Genomic DNA, 17,182 nt, shown 5'->3' with positions numbered 1-17,182 from the left:
GAGGTTAGAGAAGCAGGTCAAGTAAACTTCATGTGATAAAAACAAAACTGAAGTGAACACTTACAGCATCTTCAGATATGAGACTAGCAGGAAGTCAGAAACATCATCAGGTTACTGGAGATGAGGATGTGGTCTCAGCCAGATCAAGAGTAACTATCATAAAACTGAATGGACTTCATTGACGGATCGTTGACGATAAACCTACCCTGAACAAAAATGGCAATAAGGTCCCTGCTTATCTGCTTAGGTAATATTCCAAGGAGCTAGTTATAAATACATGAACACAGCTAAAGGAATTCTTCTGCATCTTAGGCTTGCAAACATCTTGAATAAGGTTGGTGGGAGATACCTTTCTTTCTTCAGGGAGGAGTGACAAATAAATGCACTGATCCTTTAAAAATAGCTCTCCATCTGGAAACATGAGGAAATGCAATTCCACATCCCTATCCGAAAGAGCATGTGAGCTTAAAACCACTCCTGCCCTACTGGGTTCTGTAAAATACCTCACCAAAACCTCTGCCAAGGCTAATAATAAATAATATAGATAAATAAGTAGATGAGCCATCAATTCTAAATGAGTAACATCAAAAATAATAATTAAGAATGTGGTCATGGCGGGAACTGTTCTCTGCCTTGAGGAAAAGTCGTCTCCAGAGGTGGAAATGAAAAGGTTGGGTGTTAAATTAGTTATAGCTAAAGCATTTCAAGTAAACCACATTTTGTATGAGAGCTACTGGCCGGACTTCAATGCAAAATGCAATTTGGCCATCAGTATTTCAAAGCCAAGAGGACTTTGTGGCCGCTTTGGCAGCTGCTATTCACAGATGAAGAAGGTGGTCAGATACTATTCTGCAAAAAGATTTCTGCCTGGCTAAGCTGAGAAGTTGCTTGAGCTGGCACCAGGGGAAGAGACTCTCTTTGGGCTGCCCGTTGCCTCAGGGCAGTCATGTGTTCTGATATGACAACTCAAACATATTGTAAGACTCTTCAAAGTTTTCGTCCATGTTCAGTCGCCTCCAGAAGGATTTTTGCTTCTTCTGCAACTCCTTACGCACGCACCGAGGGCACGGCACGGCCTTCACTTTGCACTCAGAGTGGAAGACAGCACCACAGCTTTCACACCTGCAAACACAAATCAGCATCAAAATGAGTGACAAAACACGGCCAGAACATGCAATGGATTTGGAAAGGATTGTGGGCACCCTTCACATGTGTGCAGTAGCTCCAAGAGTGCTGTGGTTTAAAAGAGGGAAAGCTGCACAAGACCCAGGCTTGCCCACACCTCTGTAAAGCTGCTGTAAAGCCACTCAGGGCCTACCAAAATCCGCTGACTTTCATCCACTCGCGCTTGCTGAGAATCCCTCATTGCATTGCCACTGCATGGACAGAAATTACTAAAAGGATTAATACTTCTTAAAAAGTGGTGGTTTATGAAAGTTAATTTTGAAGCTTTGGTTTCTAAACAAAGAAATATTCATTTCCATTAAGATGTATTTTGGCATTTAGAACAATAAAGATTTGACATTTTGCTCATGACAATCCCAGTGGTTTGGTCAGCTATTCTGGAGAAGCAAAGTGTTGGCCACTTCAACCAAGTGGAAAAAGTCATTCAGCAAACGAAAAATGAACCACAGAAGCCGAGTGGACTGTAATTTCTGCTCTGTGCCATGTGGAAGGACACACAAGATCATCCAAACTGCAGCTGTATATGATAACTTTGGACAAATCAAATGCTCTACAAGGGTGACTCTGAGGCACCTTGAGCCCGTGGATGTAACGTCACGGCAGGTCAATGCCCAGTCCTAGATGGCTTTCGAGAGCAGGCTGCGATCTCACCGTCTTGCTGCAGCTTTGTATCAAATGACAATAATAAAAGGATGGCAATGTCAGAGGAACTAAGGCTTAGTTTACTTTTGCATAAAATAATAATGAAAGCAACAAACATGAATCTTTACAGCAATTTTTGGATATAAATGAGGGCTCTGATCAGCTTTGTGAGTTCGTGGTCTCATGAGTCTTGCAACGCTTTGTACTTTCCTGAAGTCGCAGCTACTGTAGTCAAATGATTAGGTAAGAATGTGAGCTACCATTATTCTGCCTTTACTTATCGATCTTCTTTTTTTAAGAAGTAAGGCTCTTGCCTTCAAGACGGTGAGGAAAAATTGAAAATATGAAGAAATAAATTCTAAACGCTGAGGAACCAAAAGCCAAATAAAAGCTACCTTTAAAACAGTGATATTCTACCTGCAGACTGGCAACACTCAGAGAAGTTCATAAGCTAATACAGACTTCTTTATTAATTATATTGGCTACATTTGCCTTTATAACTTTTAAAATGCAATTCTTGATCTGGCTATATTTTACATTCTGTACATGGCCCCAAAGCATTACATCTGTTCAATATTATGCTCTTTTTTCACTAACACTTGATTCCCGTGTGCTTACTTCTAGGCCTAGTTGATAAGTCTAAATCAGTTTTTGAATCAAGAAACCAGCTCATATAGATATTTATCACTTCTATGATCAGAAAGAGATTGTGTGTTATGGTTGTGGCCCAGTAGAGCACATAAACACACATATCAGGCTCGGTATCCCTGTGATTTCCTTGGGATTAGCAACCTGCCTAAATAAAGCATGTGCTCTGTGGGATGGGGATCTCCACGAGCAGACACACTAATGGATAAGAGACAGACAGCCGTGTCTTGGAAACTTTACATCATTCTGACCTGACACTAATGGTGATTTTATCAAGCTAATTCGCCCTTGTTAGTCAGCAATTTGCAATGTGCTGCGAGTTGCTGGAGGGCAATGATTGATGGGGAGCGCAATTTTGTGCTCTTGCGCCGCCGCTCCCCGCGCTTGCTCAATAATTCTGCCAGCACTCACAGAGGTGACAAAACTTATCAGAAATTGCTGCCGAAATGGATGCCAGGAGGATTAGAGAGGAGCCAGCACACCTGCTCCTCCAGCCAAAGGTCAGCCACCGAGAAAACAATAACCGATTAATAGTGTTTAAAATAATAGAAATTCATTTTCCCAAATAAGCTTGGTGGAAAAAACTAACAAACTCCTTATATCCCTCCAAGGCAAAGGAGGGAAGAAATGCCTGCTGGTGCTGCGGGCACCGCATGATGACTGCGCTGGCCTTCACCGCATCCCTCTCCGCTCACTGCCGAAGAAACCGTCACGCAGGGCCAGCGTCGCTGCCGGGCTGCGTTGTGGGAAACCCAGGTCACTGGCTCTGAAGTGATGGGGCTGCGCTCGGCCAAGCCATCCATGTCTTCGTTTTTCACCACGCCAAATTTAAAGTCACAAAGAGGGTTTGCGCAAACAGTGGAAATGTCAACTGGTCAACCATTCCTCATCTCACTGGGAGAAGAAACCAGCTTACAACCAAGTTTTTGCATGGTAGTTTCCCAGTTTTCCTTTCTATTTGCAAACCACAGCGCTCTGAAACATTTTTATTTCCCCACAGAAGAATTACGTTTTGTGGTCTACAAAAGGCTCGAGTAATAGTTCATTACGCTTAGTCACCTCACTCTTAACCCTGGTTATTGTCACAGGTAATTCATGGTTCAGGTGCTATTTCTGAATTTTCTTCCATTCTTTGGCTAGAGGCCAAAAGTCTTTACATCCTTTGTGAGACTTCAATACACTGCTGCTAATAAGCTGATGAGCCTGTAGTTATTCAGGCCTTTCATGTTTTCCTCTGTAATGAATGATATTGTGATACTGCACATTAATAGCATCTTGCTATTTGTCAAACATTATTTGTACAATTGGTGAACATGCATGTTGCTTTCAGGATGACTTTCAGCCTTCGAAGAAGGCATCTTAAATAGCTTCCTTTCTATTTTGGTATTTTCTCCATTTCCTCGCTCCTTCTTGGCCAACTCGATTGCTGCTGAGACAATAGGGGGTATTTTATGTTTTAATGCTAGAGGATTTTTTTCTTTTTTAATGTTGGAGTAAAACAAATGCAGAGAATTATTCAGTCCTCTAAATAATTTCTATTGCACTGAAAGAAAGAGCAAACCTTCCACAGCAAGACAGGCCAGACAGGCTTTATAGTGCCACCATTATTATTAATACTACTTACAAAATAAAACCTTCTACATTAAAAGCACAAAATCATTCCTTTTGTGCTGAGGAACAGCCAATATTAATATGTCCCATTGCGTATGGGCTTTTTATACATATCCATACCAATATTTGGCAAATTGTAGATTCTGAAAAATTGTTTTAATGGTTCCCACATGTATTTCACAGACTTATTGCCAAAATAATTCCCGATTCTGCACAGCCCATTGGCTATTCTTGTATTTCTCCTCCGCATGAGGCCACCACGGTGCCAAAGAGGGGCTGCCACACAAAAAGACAGCCTGCCTCAAAGGTCTCTCACCTTGAGCACACAAAATAAACCAGGAATGATCGACTGGTGGCCGGGGATGCGGTCGGCAAGGCTGTTTTATCGGCCTCTAGGAGTCTTACAGGCTGGGAGGCCACCGGGGTGACCATGCTGGGATGAAGGTGCTGCCACCGGCCAAGAGGAGCCAGCTCTGGTACGTGGCCTTGTACGGCCTGGCTTCCCAACACAGATGTGTGAAACCTGCTCAGCCCCGACACGAACCCAGGCTGGGTGAGAGATGAACAGGCATTCCCATGTTAGACATGGGATCAAGAGAACTGAGGTTCCCAGGTGCTCTTGGAAGAGCTGACAAGTGAAAACAGCTTTTTCCTGTTTCAGTGAAATGCTGTACCCAGTTGTCATTCCTTCTCTCTAGTTATTTTATGTTTCCATTTTTTCACCTCCCCTGTGCCAGATCTAGCATACATTTGCAAGGAAGTTTCACCAAGGATTTGCTTCAGGACGGAGCCCTTCATTGCCTAGAACTCTTCAGGTTATTATTTTTCTTCCCATAAAGAGTGAAAACAAGAAAGAAAAAAAGAAAGAAAAGAAAGCACGGGTTGTTTATTATATTTTCCTTAGAAGATGCCAAATGTGCACTAAGCCTCCAAAGCACTAAGCCATCTGTAACTGGCTATTAAAAAAAAAAAAAAAGAGCCAAACACAGTAGTTTAAACAAGCCTTTCCTAGGGGATTCCAGCTTGCTCAGCATCCCTTGCCAGGCACTGGTGCCTGCCTGCAAGCACTTCAGTATGGTCCAGCTGTAAGTATCGCACTGGTGCCCTCCAGAACTTGAGACTTTAGCAAAACACATGGAAAAAAAAAAAAAAAGAACTAGCTTGTGTTCACTGACAACACAGAAAGCCCCAAAGACAATCAATGCCCAACACGCACGTGCAGCAATATTATTAGAGTTGCTTAGGAACAAGTCCAGGAGGACTGCCTTGGGAGGAAAAACAGGAATCTGGGGTAGCAAGTGAATGGAAGAAAGTTGGCACTAATATAGCACTGATCTCCCCCTGGAAGGAGTTGTTTGGATAATGCCCTCTCTCCCTTCCCTTTCACAACACACTTACAGCATTAACCAGACACATGCTCTTTTTTTTTTTAAATACCGCGCTTAAACCCCAAAAGCCAGTATTAAAAGATGCAACCTGGAGCAGAGGTGTTAAAGTGCGGTCAGCGGAGCTTCGCGCAGACCAGGAATCCAGCCTGTCCCTTTACCTCTCACACTGTTAATACCCACTCCAGCATTAAACAAGGCACCAAAGGGACGGTGGAAAATAACACACCGAGTGTGTTTTCTCCAGACACAGCATCCATAACGCAGCCCGTTGCAACCTTGCAAAGCCCTCGGCACGTGCATGAAGTTAAGCACGGCCTCAGAGCCCTTAGGAAGACTTCTCACTCCGGGTAAAGCTAGGCGCATTCATAGGTCTTATCAGGATGGTGGTCAAAGGCATCCAAGCTGGTTGATATAGTCAAGCCTGTTCTGTGGCATGTCTATTTTAAACCTGGCTCTTCTGTTTTGTATCTTTGCCTACGTGTCTTAACTGATCTGCAGAGCAAATAACTTTGCAAAGTGAAAACCGTTTAGCCTTGATAAATGGATATGAGCACAAAAGAACCACTCTGCACGGTTCATACACATCTACAAGCACCACAAAAAGGCTCCCTTAGCCAAGGGAGCAGCTTTAGCGGCTCAACACAGCAAATCACTCATGAGAGCAGTGACTTGTATGCCAACACATTGGTAAGATCAGAACTTTCTTAACTGGGCAGCATATACTAATTTTAACCAAAACTGTAACTACCTAATTGTATTGAATAAATCTATACTCATTCCAGGGGCATTTTTCTCACTATTCCTAAAGATTTAAAACTTGCTAAAGGTGTTTTAGGTCATAAAACAAATAAGGTCATGTGTTATGGACTCATTGCATGGCATTTTTTCATTTCTGCTTTTCTTTTATATTTTAGGAGATAGAAACAAACTTTTCACCATGACAATGGTGACGACTCAAGGGGAAGTGCCTAGTCAGGAGCAAACAGGCAAGTATAGCTCTAATCAGCCAGTTTATTTATCCCTGATTTAAATAATCAGGGATATTTAAACTTATTTCTCAATACTTTTGTAAATGAAATTAGTAATGTGATAACATAATTTTATATATTTAGTTGCTAAATTTAAAACCAGGGCAAATTTTCATCCAAGAAATTAAACAGGAGGCAGATGCTCAGGTGGCTTAAGTTGCCAGAGCTTCAGCAAAAGCAGAGCTGTGGCAGTTCACATTATTTGCCAATTTGCTCCTTGAAATGTTTAATTAACTCAGGAGCCTTTAAATGTCATTCTCATGATTTTAAGACCTTCAGAAAGAGACAGATTTTGTGAAATTCAAAAAGAACTATGATGAACTCTTACATAAATGTGGGGAAAAAGGGCAGAAAGCAGGAGAACAGAGGAATCAAACATATTGGAAGAGGCACCCAAAAGGTTGGGCTAATTTCTCAGATTTTTCTTTAGCTGCTGAATTACAATCTTCATAGAGCTTCATGCAGAATGGCCACCTCCCATGAAAAGGCACAGAAAAGAAACACAAGCAGGAAGCCTCTGACTCTGGCAGCCCACCATGACACTCACGTGGTCACGGAGGGACCCTGCCAAGCTGGGCCCACAGACCCGCTAATTAAGTGACCTGACTGTGCTTGTTTTGGAAGCGTTGGCCAACAGAGGAATGTGTCACGCTGATTAGGGAGAGGAGGGGATGCAGTGTATGTGTATTCAACACCCGCAGAGCGCATAACCCAGGTATTCGCTCTGTTTGCTCCAGCACTGACAAAAATTACTCTTGAGCAAATAATGTGACCAAAGAGAAACCGTCCCTCAAGAGAGGCCCCCTTTTCTTTCAGATATATCTAAGCAAGAAGCCATCCCTGATAAATTTAGCTGAAAACTCCTCCAGGAACTGATGAGAATATTCTGGAGAGAAACAATCTCTCTGCCTCAGGGCTTCTCTTGGAGCCCACAAAGCCGGAAAGCTGTCAGCCAGCTGAGACCTTCCTTGGCATGAGGAGGCTGCTCTGACAGCTGCCACTCTTCTCTCCAAAGAGCACGAGAGGTCAGGGAGGTAGCCAGAAACACAAACGCCTACTCGACACACACACACACAGCAAAACACCCTAACGCACTTCACTTTTCAGATGTTCAACAGAGAGGCGAGGTTGGAAAAGCTGCACGCAGCCCCTTTGGAGTATCTATCCTGGCAACCTCCTCTGCTGACATGCTCAAAGCAGGTGAGCAACATCTGAAAGCAAGAAGGAACACCAGGTCTTCAGCGTCGCGCTGCTGCTCTGCTATTTCAGCAGCTACTGCTGGGCTACTTCAAAGCCAAGGTGGCCACGCGTATAAGATGTTTGAGTACTAGGATGGAGACAGCAATTCTAGCAAAAAGAGGACACAAAAACAGAACTGTAGTCAATTCTCGGTACACATGATGGACTGAGAACAGTGCAACCGAATCACAAATCTGAGTTAAGTGTCTACTCAGACATATGTTCCATGCTTAACCGACAAGCAAAGCCAAATAAACATCATCAGAAATTTGAGATACAACTGCAAGTCTTCACACTAATGCTGTGTTGCCTACAATTTCATCTGCTTTAGGTTATTGTGCATATCAACCTATTTCTAACTAGTCTCTTTCTTCACCTTATGAATCCCACTGTAGTGGTAAGGAACCTACCTCAGTCACCTCTGTCATCTGCATAAGATGGAAACCATCACCAGAACCTCTCTACCAGGCCTTCTCCCCACTGCTTTGCAGATGGTGGAGGGGAGGAAACACTACAGTTTCCCTGACAGCATGACCTGTCTCCAGCCTGAAGGTGGAGAAGAGCAAAAATATGGAACTGAAATAATCCTGTTAGTTTCATAACAGTGCCTGGGCTCGCAGGAGCGGTAATGAGATGAGAAAACTAACAAGGAAGGGAAATGGAAAAAGATGAAGATAAAAGCAAGGTTTAGTGATAAGGAGGACAAAAGGAGCAAACAGAATGACCTCTGGGGGGAAAAATTATATTGGAGATTGGAGAGAACAAAAATAATTTTTGGTTTCTAATGCACATAAAAACAGAGATAGCAGTTTCTTCTGGCTTTTATTGAATGCTGACAAATGCTATCTGGGTCCAAAAATCTCCCAGGCAAATCAAATACAGAGATGCTTCAGGTGAACTTGTCTTCCTAAATACCTTTATGTTTTTATCAAGATTTTTTTAATTGCCTTATACAGTCTCAACAGTCATCATGCTGCAGTTCATCTTAGTCTCTCCCTTTTTAACTAAACCTACCTCATTGTGCACTCCAGATACATTTTTTTCTTGAAGACCATTTATTGAGTTAAACTACACACCTTGTTTAACTTATGTCCACTGCTTTGTCTCTCTGCATTTTTTTGGAATGTGAATCTGGGGCAAGAATGTGCAAATAGTCTTTGAAAGTCACACTATGCTGAAATCCCCAAACAGGAGGCCTTCGTTAGTCCCCATTTAACATCCTTATGCATACAAAGGAATCAAATTCTAAACGAAGCATTTTGAACAGGTTACTCCTGAGTGTTTCCACCTTTCCAAAGGTGGCTCTCCACTTTGCTTTTTTTAATTCTTCAATACAACTATTTGGAGAACAAATTAAAAGGACTGTATCTGAAAAAGCCAGGTACTTCTGCTAAACTGTCATATATACCATCTTTCTGCTGCAGGAAAAAAAAAAAAAAAAAAAAAAGAAGAAGAAAAAAAGCAACCTTTATTCAAAATGAAAGACATTTGGTAGCAAAGTTCCGTTGCCCAATCTGCTCTGGTTTCCTGCATTTTGCATGGTTCTCCATGCAATTGCAACTAGATATAGTCCCCTTGACTTCTTGTCCCTGTCCTGTCATCACGTACTGCATAAAATGTTAAATAAATATATTTTTTTTGTTTTACTCAGTGCTTGGTATACCTCTGTATACCTATATTTACACGCCCAACTGAAAATAGTAGTCTAATAATGATGATGATGATGGTGGCCTTCCTGGGCAAGTAATGTAGAACAGCTGTCCAGAAATGTGAATCAGTGGGATCTGGTCCCTAGTTATCTAAAAAGACTTAACTAGGGCTGGAATCTGCAAGGATACTATGTGCGTGTCGAATGCAGGAGTGACATATAATAGCGTGACGTATAATACCTGCTTGTGGAAAGGTCCTCAAAGGGGTAAAGGATTTCTCCATTGTTGCAAATCTCACAGATGAAGCCCTTCTGGCTACAAAGGCTGCAGCTGTACACATGAGAGGTGGCAAACTTGATCACCTTCCCTAAGAAAGGGGCCAGCTTTCCTTCGATAACCTGAAATGAGAAGACGATGATATTGAATGAACCCACAAAGGGACCAGAATTCCTTGAAAGACTTTTTTATAATATTTATAAATGCAGGGATTGCAGGAAAGTACTTTTCCAACAGTTATAGAAGTGTGAAATCACATAAAATAATAGTGGCCAATGAACTGGCAATGACCAAATGTAGAAAAAACGTATTACTATCTGTCTCTACATGGTAATGACATACAATAATAGTGATCACTGTAAGCACAACAACGCATTCACAGATTAAATCTCAAGAGTAAATATGAAAAAAAAAAGGTTAAGACTTCCATTATCACCATCTAACCAACAGCTACAGAGACCACCTTAAATTTCTGAGTTTCATTTATTGTTAACTTTTATGTTAACTTTATGCTAGTTGTTTATTGTTAGCTTTTAATCATAGTTTTGTCTCTTCTTCCTTTCCTCATAAGCACAGTTTTAGCCCTCGGGCTATTTCTCATGAGCAGACTCCTGGCTTTCCTACTTCAGTAGCTTTTCTTTTTTTCCATTGATAAGCATTAAAGTACATTATTTAGTCACTCCTGTAATGAGGTGAATTCTCGGATAAACTCTCAGTCCTAGTCTTTTCCCTCCGCGTCCAGCTCTCAAATCCAGAAGCCCCTCACACCCCACTGCCAAACAATCCTGTTAGACCATTAGAAGTGATTAGCACTCCCTGTGTTGGCGTGAAAAAACCTACCATGTAGCCTCGATTAAACTGCTAGCCACAACACTCATCTAAATTTGTGACTCAGCGACAATGTCTCAATAAGGGGTGGTATTCAGGCGAAATACTTTCCATTCAGATTAAACTTCCAGAGCCTTTAAGGAATGTTGCTGGCGTAGGGAATAATGAAGATGGAATAAGGCCCTAAGTGTATATTCTTCTCTGCCAGGCTTCCTGTGGTCTGAATGGCAGCCTGCCAGATTAGTGACAGAAACGTGTCACACAATTTGATAGTGACCTCCTATAAGAAGCAAAAAGAAAGCAATAATTGCTGTTTGAAGGCTGTGCCCTGAAACCTAAGAGTGGGAAGATTTACACTTAAATGTGTGCCAGACCCAGCCCAGCCCCTCACCCACACTGCTTGTAATGGGGGGTTAGTATAAAATGATGCAGCGTAGGCACAGGTTGAGGCAGAGAAGAGCAAGGGGCACTGCAGAACCCTTAGGAAGGCAGGAAGGAAATAAATTTGCACTGCTGGGTATCTTCTTCCCCGTTAGCTGAGCTGGCCACAGCTAACAAGTAGCCAAGGCACCTCGTGGCCAGCGCGGATGCTGATGGCATTGAGCGGCGCGGGCCGCTCCGTGCCCTCGGTCGCCCCGGGCTCTAACAGCACCTGCAAGCACAGGAAGCAGCAGTGCTGGTGCTAGCACCACGAGAGGACATCTGGTCCTGCTGGAGGAAAAACGACCCTCCTATTGCATCCTGGTATAGGAAGAGACCCTTAAGCCAGAACACAAACAACGTGCAGGGATCGCTGCTTGCGACAGAAAAACGAAGGCACAGTTCAAGGTAGCTGCCACTGACCTCCTAACAGATGTGAGCCCAGCTCCCCTAGAGCAGCTTCTGCCCTTCCGTCCAAAGGAAGAAATTTTCTGCTTTCTGACTCCAGAGACACGGAGGGTCATGAAGGCTGGGAGCAGGGAAAAGCTGCAGAACTTAACGGCAATCAGGGAGCAGGAGGAAAGAGATGGCAAGGCCACCCAGACGTGGCACTGCCAGGGCCATGCCCAGCAAAAAGCCATTGCACACCAGCAGCCAATACACATTTGCAAAGCTAATAACTGAACCACAATATACGCACATTGTCAAAGCATTTTCATGCTATCCCAATCACCTCTAACACACTATACAAGCTCAGCTCAAAATACCGTACTGAAAATAGAGTATCAACAAACTCTAAATTGGGACTAATGCCAGCAAGACTTCAGAGTTACACTGCTGAACTAAAATTTTATTTTATATAAGGTAGTGTATAAAATTAATACATCTATTACCATCCTAAGCACCAGAGGTGAATTTAAGTTTGTAGGAGGCACAGAGGTTTTCCCCATCACAAAGAACTCACCACCCAAGCACATTAGACTGAGACTAGGCAGCTGCCTGTTAGGAGCTAGTGTTATTCACCACTATTTATTTCTTTATTTATTTGTAGGGCTCATCACAGCACTATAGTGGGTTGACTTGTACCTCTGACCACTGCAGACATACAAGGAAGATGATATCTTCAAAGAACCACACATGCCAATTTTGCAATGTGAATTACAGGCCATTTTACTGTATTACAGGAGGAAGACAAAATGCAACATCAAACTGATCTTATCACTATTTTTAGCATCTGCAAATTTTGTGTCATTTTACTTCATCACAGACACCAAGGCTGTGCCGAGGATATGATTCTCTCTTGCAGCCTTCTCTCACTCATGTTTATAACTAATAAAATTCTCATCTCCATTTACCCTGGCAAGCAAAGGCAGGGAAAATAGAGATGAGAACTCTGGCAGCATTTCTAAATGCTGGCCCCAGAGAAGAGTTTCACAGCAAAAACAAGCAAGTGGAAAGGGAGTAATAAAAGGTGTCAAAACTACTCGGATGACTAAGCACTCCCTTGTGACAGACAGAGACCCGGGATGGGTCGGTTCAGACATCCCAGAACCACGATGGCAGAGACCCAGGACATCCTCCACGCTGATGCTGGAATCGGATCTTGAGTTTCATGGAAATGCAAGCGATTAAAGAGAAGTGCGTTACACAAATATAATGTGTTAGGAAGATTGACCAGAGTAACCATGTGGAGGACAAAAGAGGCCACGCGGGCTGTTCCTGTGCTGCGAGGAGCAGTGTGAGCTCTGGCCGCGCTGTTGGAGGAAACCTTTTGAAATTTCAAGGCTGCAGATGATGCCTTCAATGCTGGGCATCAAACGTGCTGCTCAAATCAGCCCTGTGGACCTGCAGGAGTTCAGTGACACACATTTGTCCAGCTCCCAAGAGCATTCAGGACATCATGGTGGTAAAAACACAAATGCTACTTGTATCTCAGCCTGGCTCTTAGGCAGACACCAAGACCTGGAGACATCGACAGAACACAGAGAGCAGCCACCAGCAGGTCCTCCTGGCAGGTCAGCGGCAGGAAGGTCTCTTCTATAATACACAGCAGGTCTGAAAAATATGTCCATTAACCTAGATGCAAGCTTCTACATTCAGTGGGCTTTCTTGTAAACCATCAGAAAATTACATGTGTTTTTTTTTAAAAAAAAAAGCGGGGGTAGGGGGAAGGAGAAAAAGCGGCTCAATTTGGTCTCTGAGACTGCAGCTCTTATTCACACGTGGAGCAGGAAAATTGCAGTATCATGTTCAAGACCTGCAGCCAGTAATGGTCTGTTGGGACTAGAAAGTAATATATATAATCCATCCCTTTCGGTTCTCTCTGCTCTGCCTGTAATATTCTCACACCATGAAAAGAAAGCACATTAAGAGAAATGCTAGAGGACTATGTTTTCCCACATATCTATATCCTTACCACAAATACACTTGTTCCCATTTGCATGTCTAAAATCCCACTGCAATATTCTCAGGCCTGTTTGATGCATTTAGAAAGAATTTAGATCTTCAAAACCACCTAATACTCTTTAAGCTAATGAAAAGTAAATGTCCCAATCCTTTGGTGTCTGAGCTAGTAGGAATCAACTGCCTGCATGAGGATCTTTCCAGACACGTCAGAAATTTATGAATACAGGTAAGTCAAGCTTACTTCTCTCTGTAACTCTGTGCTATGCCCAGTTGGGTAGCAGAGTAAATCCAAAGAAATGATTAAGTCCCCTATGAGCAGAGGGGGAGATAGGGAAAGTGCTGAGCACTAGCAGCAACAGCTGTGAGAGTTTGCCTGTGGGGAGGCAAAATGCATGTGCACTGGGTATGTTTTTCCTGATTCAGCAGGAAGAGGGAGAGGACGAAAGGCAGCAGGGCTATTGTACAAGTCCAAATCCCTTTGGACAGACCATATGACATGACCACGAGGGCAACGCGCAATCACTCAAAGTTGCGCTGCTTGTCAGGATGGCCGCGGGCCCTCTGGGGTGTTCTGATTCTTCTCACTCTGTCAAGTTGTCTTTTCAGGTAGTGATGTGCAGCCAACTACATCCAGAGAGGAACTGCAAAGGCCGTGGCCTGCAGCATCCTTCACGGGCAGAGGAATCTGTAGTCCACTATGGGCAGAGCACAAGGGGCAGCGCACCGGCCTCCACGGACAACTTCCCGGAGCAGCAGGAGCAGCCCCAGGTGCCCTGGCTGGTGTCCTCGTCCTCTCCCTTCACGATACATTTCTGAGCCCCTCACCCTACCCTGCACCACAGCCAAAGGAATCCCATCTCGCTTCAAATGCTCCTGTCCTACAGCCCCATCCTGACCCCATCCTCATCCCAACTCTCTGGGCTAAGCACAGCTCTGGTAGACGTCCTTCTCATGGACAACATGTGCATTTTTCATATCAAAAACTGAACTAGTAAAGGAGACGGTTGAAGTAAGAACAGAAGAAGTTCTCTCTGCCAAGATGTACTTTGACCAACAGAAATAGAGATCTAAACTCAGATATTTAAACAACTTTCTATTTGGAAAACAGAATAACACAAAAAGGACACCCCAAAAAATCTTAAGCAAAATTAATTGTTCAAGTTTCATTTAGCCCCTCAGTGACAGTTGTTCAAATAAGAATAACCCACAGCCTCCGACTGGGTGTCACAGGAAAGCAAACACTGCCTATACAAGTAAGGACACATTCCCTGCCCAGACTCGGACCACTTCATTCTCAAAGAGAGAAAACTTGGAGGTTTTAGGGACAACTATAGGTAAGAATAAGTGAACAGACAGACAAAAACAAAACAAAACAAAAAACCCACACACAGAAAGAAGAACGAGTCACTTGTAACCCTCTGTTGCTTCAAGTACCACCACCATACTCTTCTGTCCACCTGTGAGCCGAGAACCACAGAATTACCCAGCCCTTGAATTATGGCCATGTACACCAACACACTGAAATCCATGAACTTCGTGGTCAGGAGAGGAAAAAAAAAGGAAAGAAAGTACAGTCATGCAACATTTCTCAAGTGTTTGTTTTGAGCGGCAGGTTCCTGTCGGCAATGCTAGCTAAGCAGCATCAGATAAGGAGGCAAGTCCTCCTTCCCTGCAGGAGTCTGCATGTTCACAATTCCTGTGAGGGTCATCAAATCTCCTACCACGCCTGTGCGTTTCCACTAACTTCTGAAAGTGCAGAAAATGTTTATTTTGCATGGAGATCATAAATACCTTTGATGACCCACATGAGGACTGTGAAGACCTGTGGTAGATGGTGCACAGCATTCAAAGCTTTTGGGCATTCTGTTCTGCTCAGTTTGAGGAACTGGCAAGGTTAAGATGCACAAATTCTGAAAAAGTGTCATAGTATGTTAGACCACAGCAAGGGCTGCTGGATTAAAACCACAGTTTAAATTTGTTACTGTGAATGATTTCCAACATATGCTAATAAAAGTGAAATCAGAAGTATGAACAAAGCGCTGTTTTTTTTTAAATATATAAAGCACCAAGATAACTAAAGATGAACTGGTGTAGGATATTTTAATGGAAGCTATGATCTGAGGGAAGGGAAAGGAAACCTACACACACTGAGCTTTGACACAACGCAATCGGAGTACCCCAAGCATCTGTGCCTAGGAACAGCATCATCATATCCCTGCACCTGGCTGACCACAAAATCGCCATCGAGAAGGAAGGCAGCAACGTCCCCAACTCTTCTGGGCTCTCCAAAGATGACCTGTGATGTCTTCATTCACCAGGAGCACAGGGAAATCCTGGTAGCCATTCTTGAAACAGAGTAGCTGTCAGGACCACTGGGCTTAACAGCCCTACCCCTAGATGAAAATACTGTAAAACACAGGTACTGTATCACAGCCACACAATCACATGGGGCACAATCAGCCCCATGGCTTTGCAACTCCACCCTTGTACATCAGCTTGTTAATCATTATCGTCCTAGAGGCGTAAAAGCTGTTTTATAAGCCAACACCGAAGCGGTAACATTAACTGCTCATGCAGGGGCTGCTGAATTTCTTTGCAGATAACGTTTATTTGCAGGCCCTCTCTTTAAAGACACAGGTTTGCCTCATAGCCGCCTGCTGCAGTGCCAAACAATCTGCCCCACTTATTTCAATTTACGAGGCGGACACAAGGGATGCCTGAAGTGGATGGGTTAAGTGAAATCCTTAAAACACCTTGAACTACAGGTTCAAATCTCAGCTGGATTGTCCTGACCTCTCCTCCTGACAAAATAAAATTTATGATTATTTCTCAAGGCCAGACACACACTTGGCTCTAGCTGAGACACAGACAGAGTTTGCCAGGAGGGACTTACACAATGCAAGGGAGACATGAAAAGGCCAAGCGGCTCTGAGAAAATAAAAGGGGTAGCAAGCAAGAACCTCATTCACCAGCCCCAATTATATAAATGGAAGGGATAGAAAGTCCTTTAATTATTGTGGTTAGTGTCACAAGCATGCCTGGAAGAAGGAAAGTATCTGAAGGAGCAGTCAGCACAGAGCACAGCTTCCTACCATCCGCTGCAGACTCTCCCTGGTCTCCCTCTCTCCATCTCTCCAAAAGCAACTCGCCTGAATTAAACCTTTTGCTGGCAAGCTCAGAGCTAAGCCTAGGCTTCACCTAGGCAGTGCAGCACCAAAGAGAACGTGTGTCTTGACAGAATGATAAAAACAGTAAAATCTCCTGAACAGGTTGGCTTGGCTTCATCGCCCTGCCCACTGCCCTCCAAACGCAAAGGTAGAGGAGGACTAAACATCCAGGAATCTTTCTTGGCCTCCAAGAGAGTCAAGAAATAAGCTTCTGAAGGAACTACCACTGATATCATAAGAAAATAGGGCTGAAAGAACTAACTCAGGATATCCTCACTTTACCCCTCATCCTATGGCACAATCAACTGATGGATAATTTGCTTTAAAACTTCTCACCATGTAGGTTCCACAATTCTGCCAGTGCTCAAAACAGCTCGGAAGTTTTTCCTAATACCTATCTCAAATCTTGTTCGCTCCAATGTAATCTCTTTGCTTCCTGCTCCATCTCCTATCCTCGTATTTTGCAATCCATTTCAGGAAGCATTTTGTGACACATTCTCTTCTCTGTCACAGGTGATCTCTTTTGCAAGTCTGGCAAGGGCATATTTGTGAGCAGGAAGGATGCAATGGTTGCCTTACCTATTTGCTAACTGTAGAACAAGCAGGTTTTAAAGCAATTAAGTGTAGAGGTCAGGCATTAAAATACGAAGGGTGAAATGGGTTCTCCACCTCACCATAGATTTCAGCATGGTCAG

At 43.4% G+C, this 17,182-nt stretch overlaps 1 protein-coding gene across 1 annotated transcript in view; it reads right to left on the bottom strand.

The window, feature by feature from the left end:
• Nucleotides 1-944: 944 nt before the first annotated feature.
• The window catches only part of PLEKHM3 (pleckstrin homology domain containing M3), a 51,004-nt gene continuing 34,766 nt past the window's right edge, over nt 945-17,182 (bottom strand). The window contains exons 6-7 of the mRNA XM_010219035.2: nt 9,631-9,788; nt 945-1,122 (exon numbers count right to left, since the gene is read on the bottom strand). Coding sequence (XP_010217337.2) covers nt 945-1,122; nt 9,631-9,788 — 336 coding nt within the window. The remainder of the gene's footprint in view (nt 1,123-9,630; nt 9,789-17,182) is intronic.

Source organism: Tinamus guttatus, unplaced genomic scaffold (genome assembly GCF_059628265.1).
Source record: "Tinamus guttatus ecotype Peru unplaced genomic scaffold, ASM5962826v1 Tinamus_guttatus_pri_ptg000197l, whole genome shotgun sequence".
Classification (NCBI taxonomy): domain Eukaryota; kingdom Metazoa; phylum Chordata; class Aves; order Tinamiformes; family Tinamidae; genus Tinamus; species Tinamus guttatus.
This window is presented reverse-complemented; position numbering and strand designations above follow the sequence as displayed.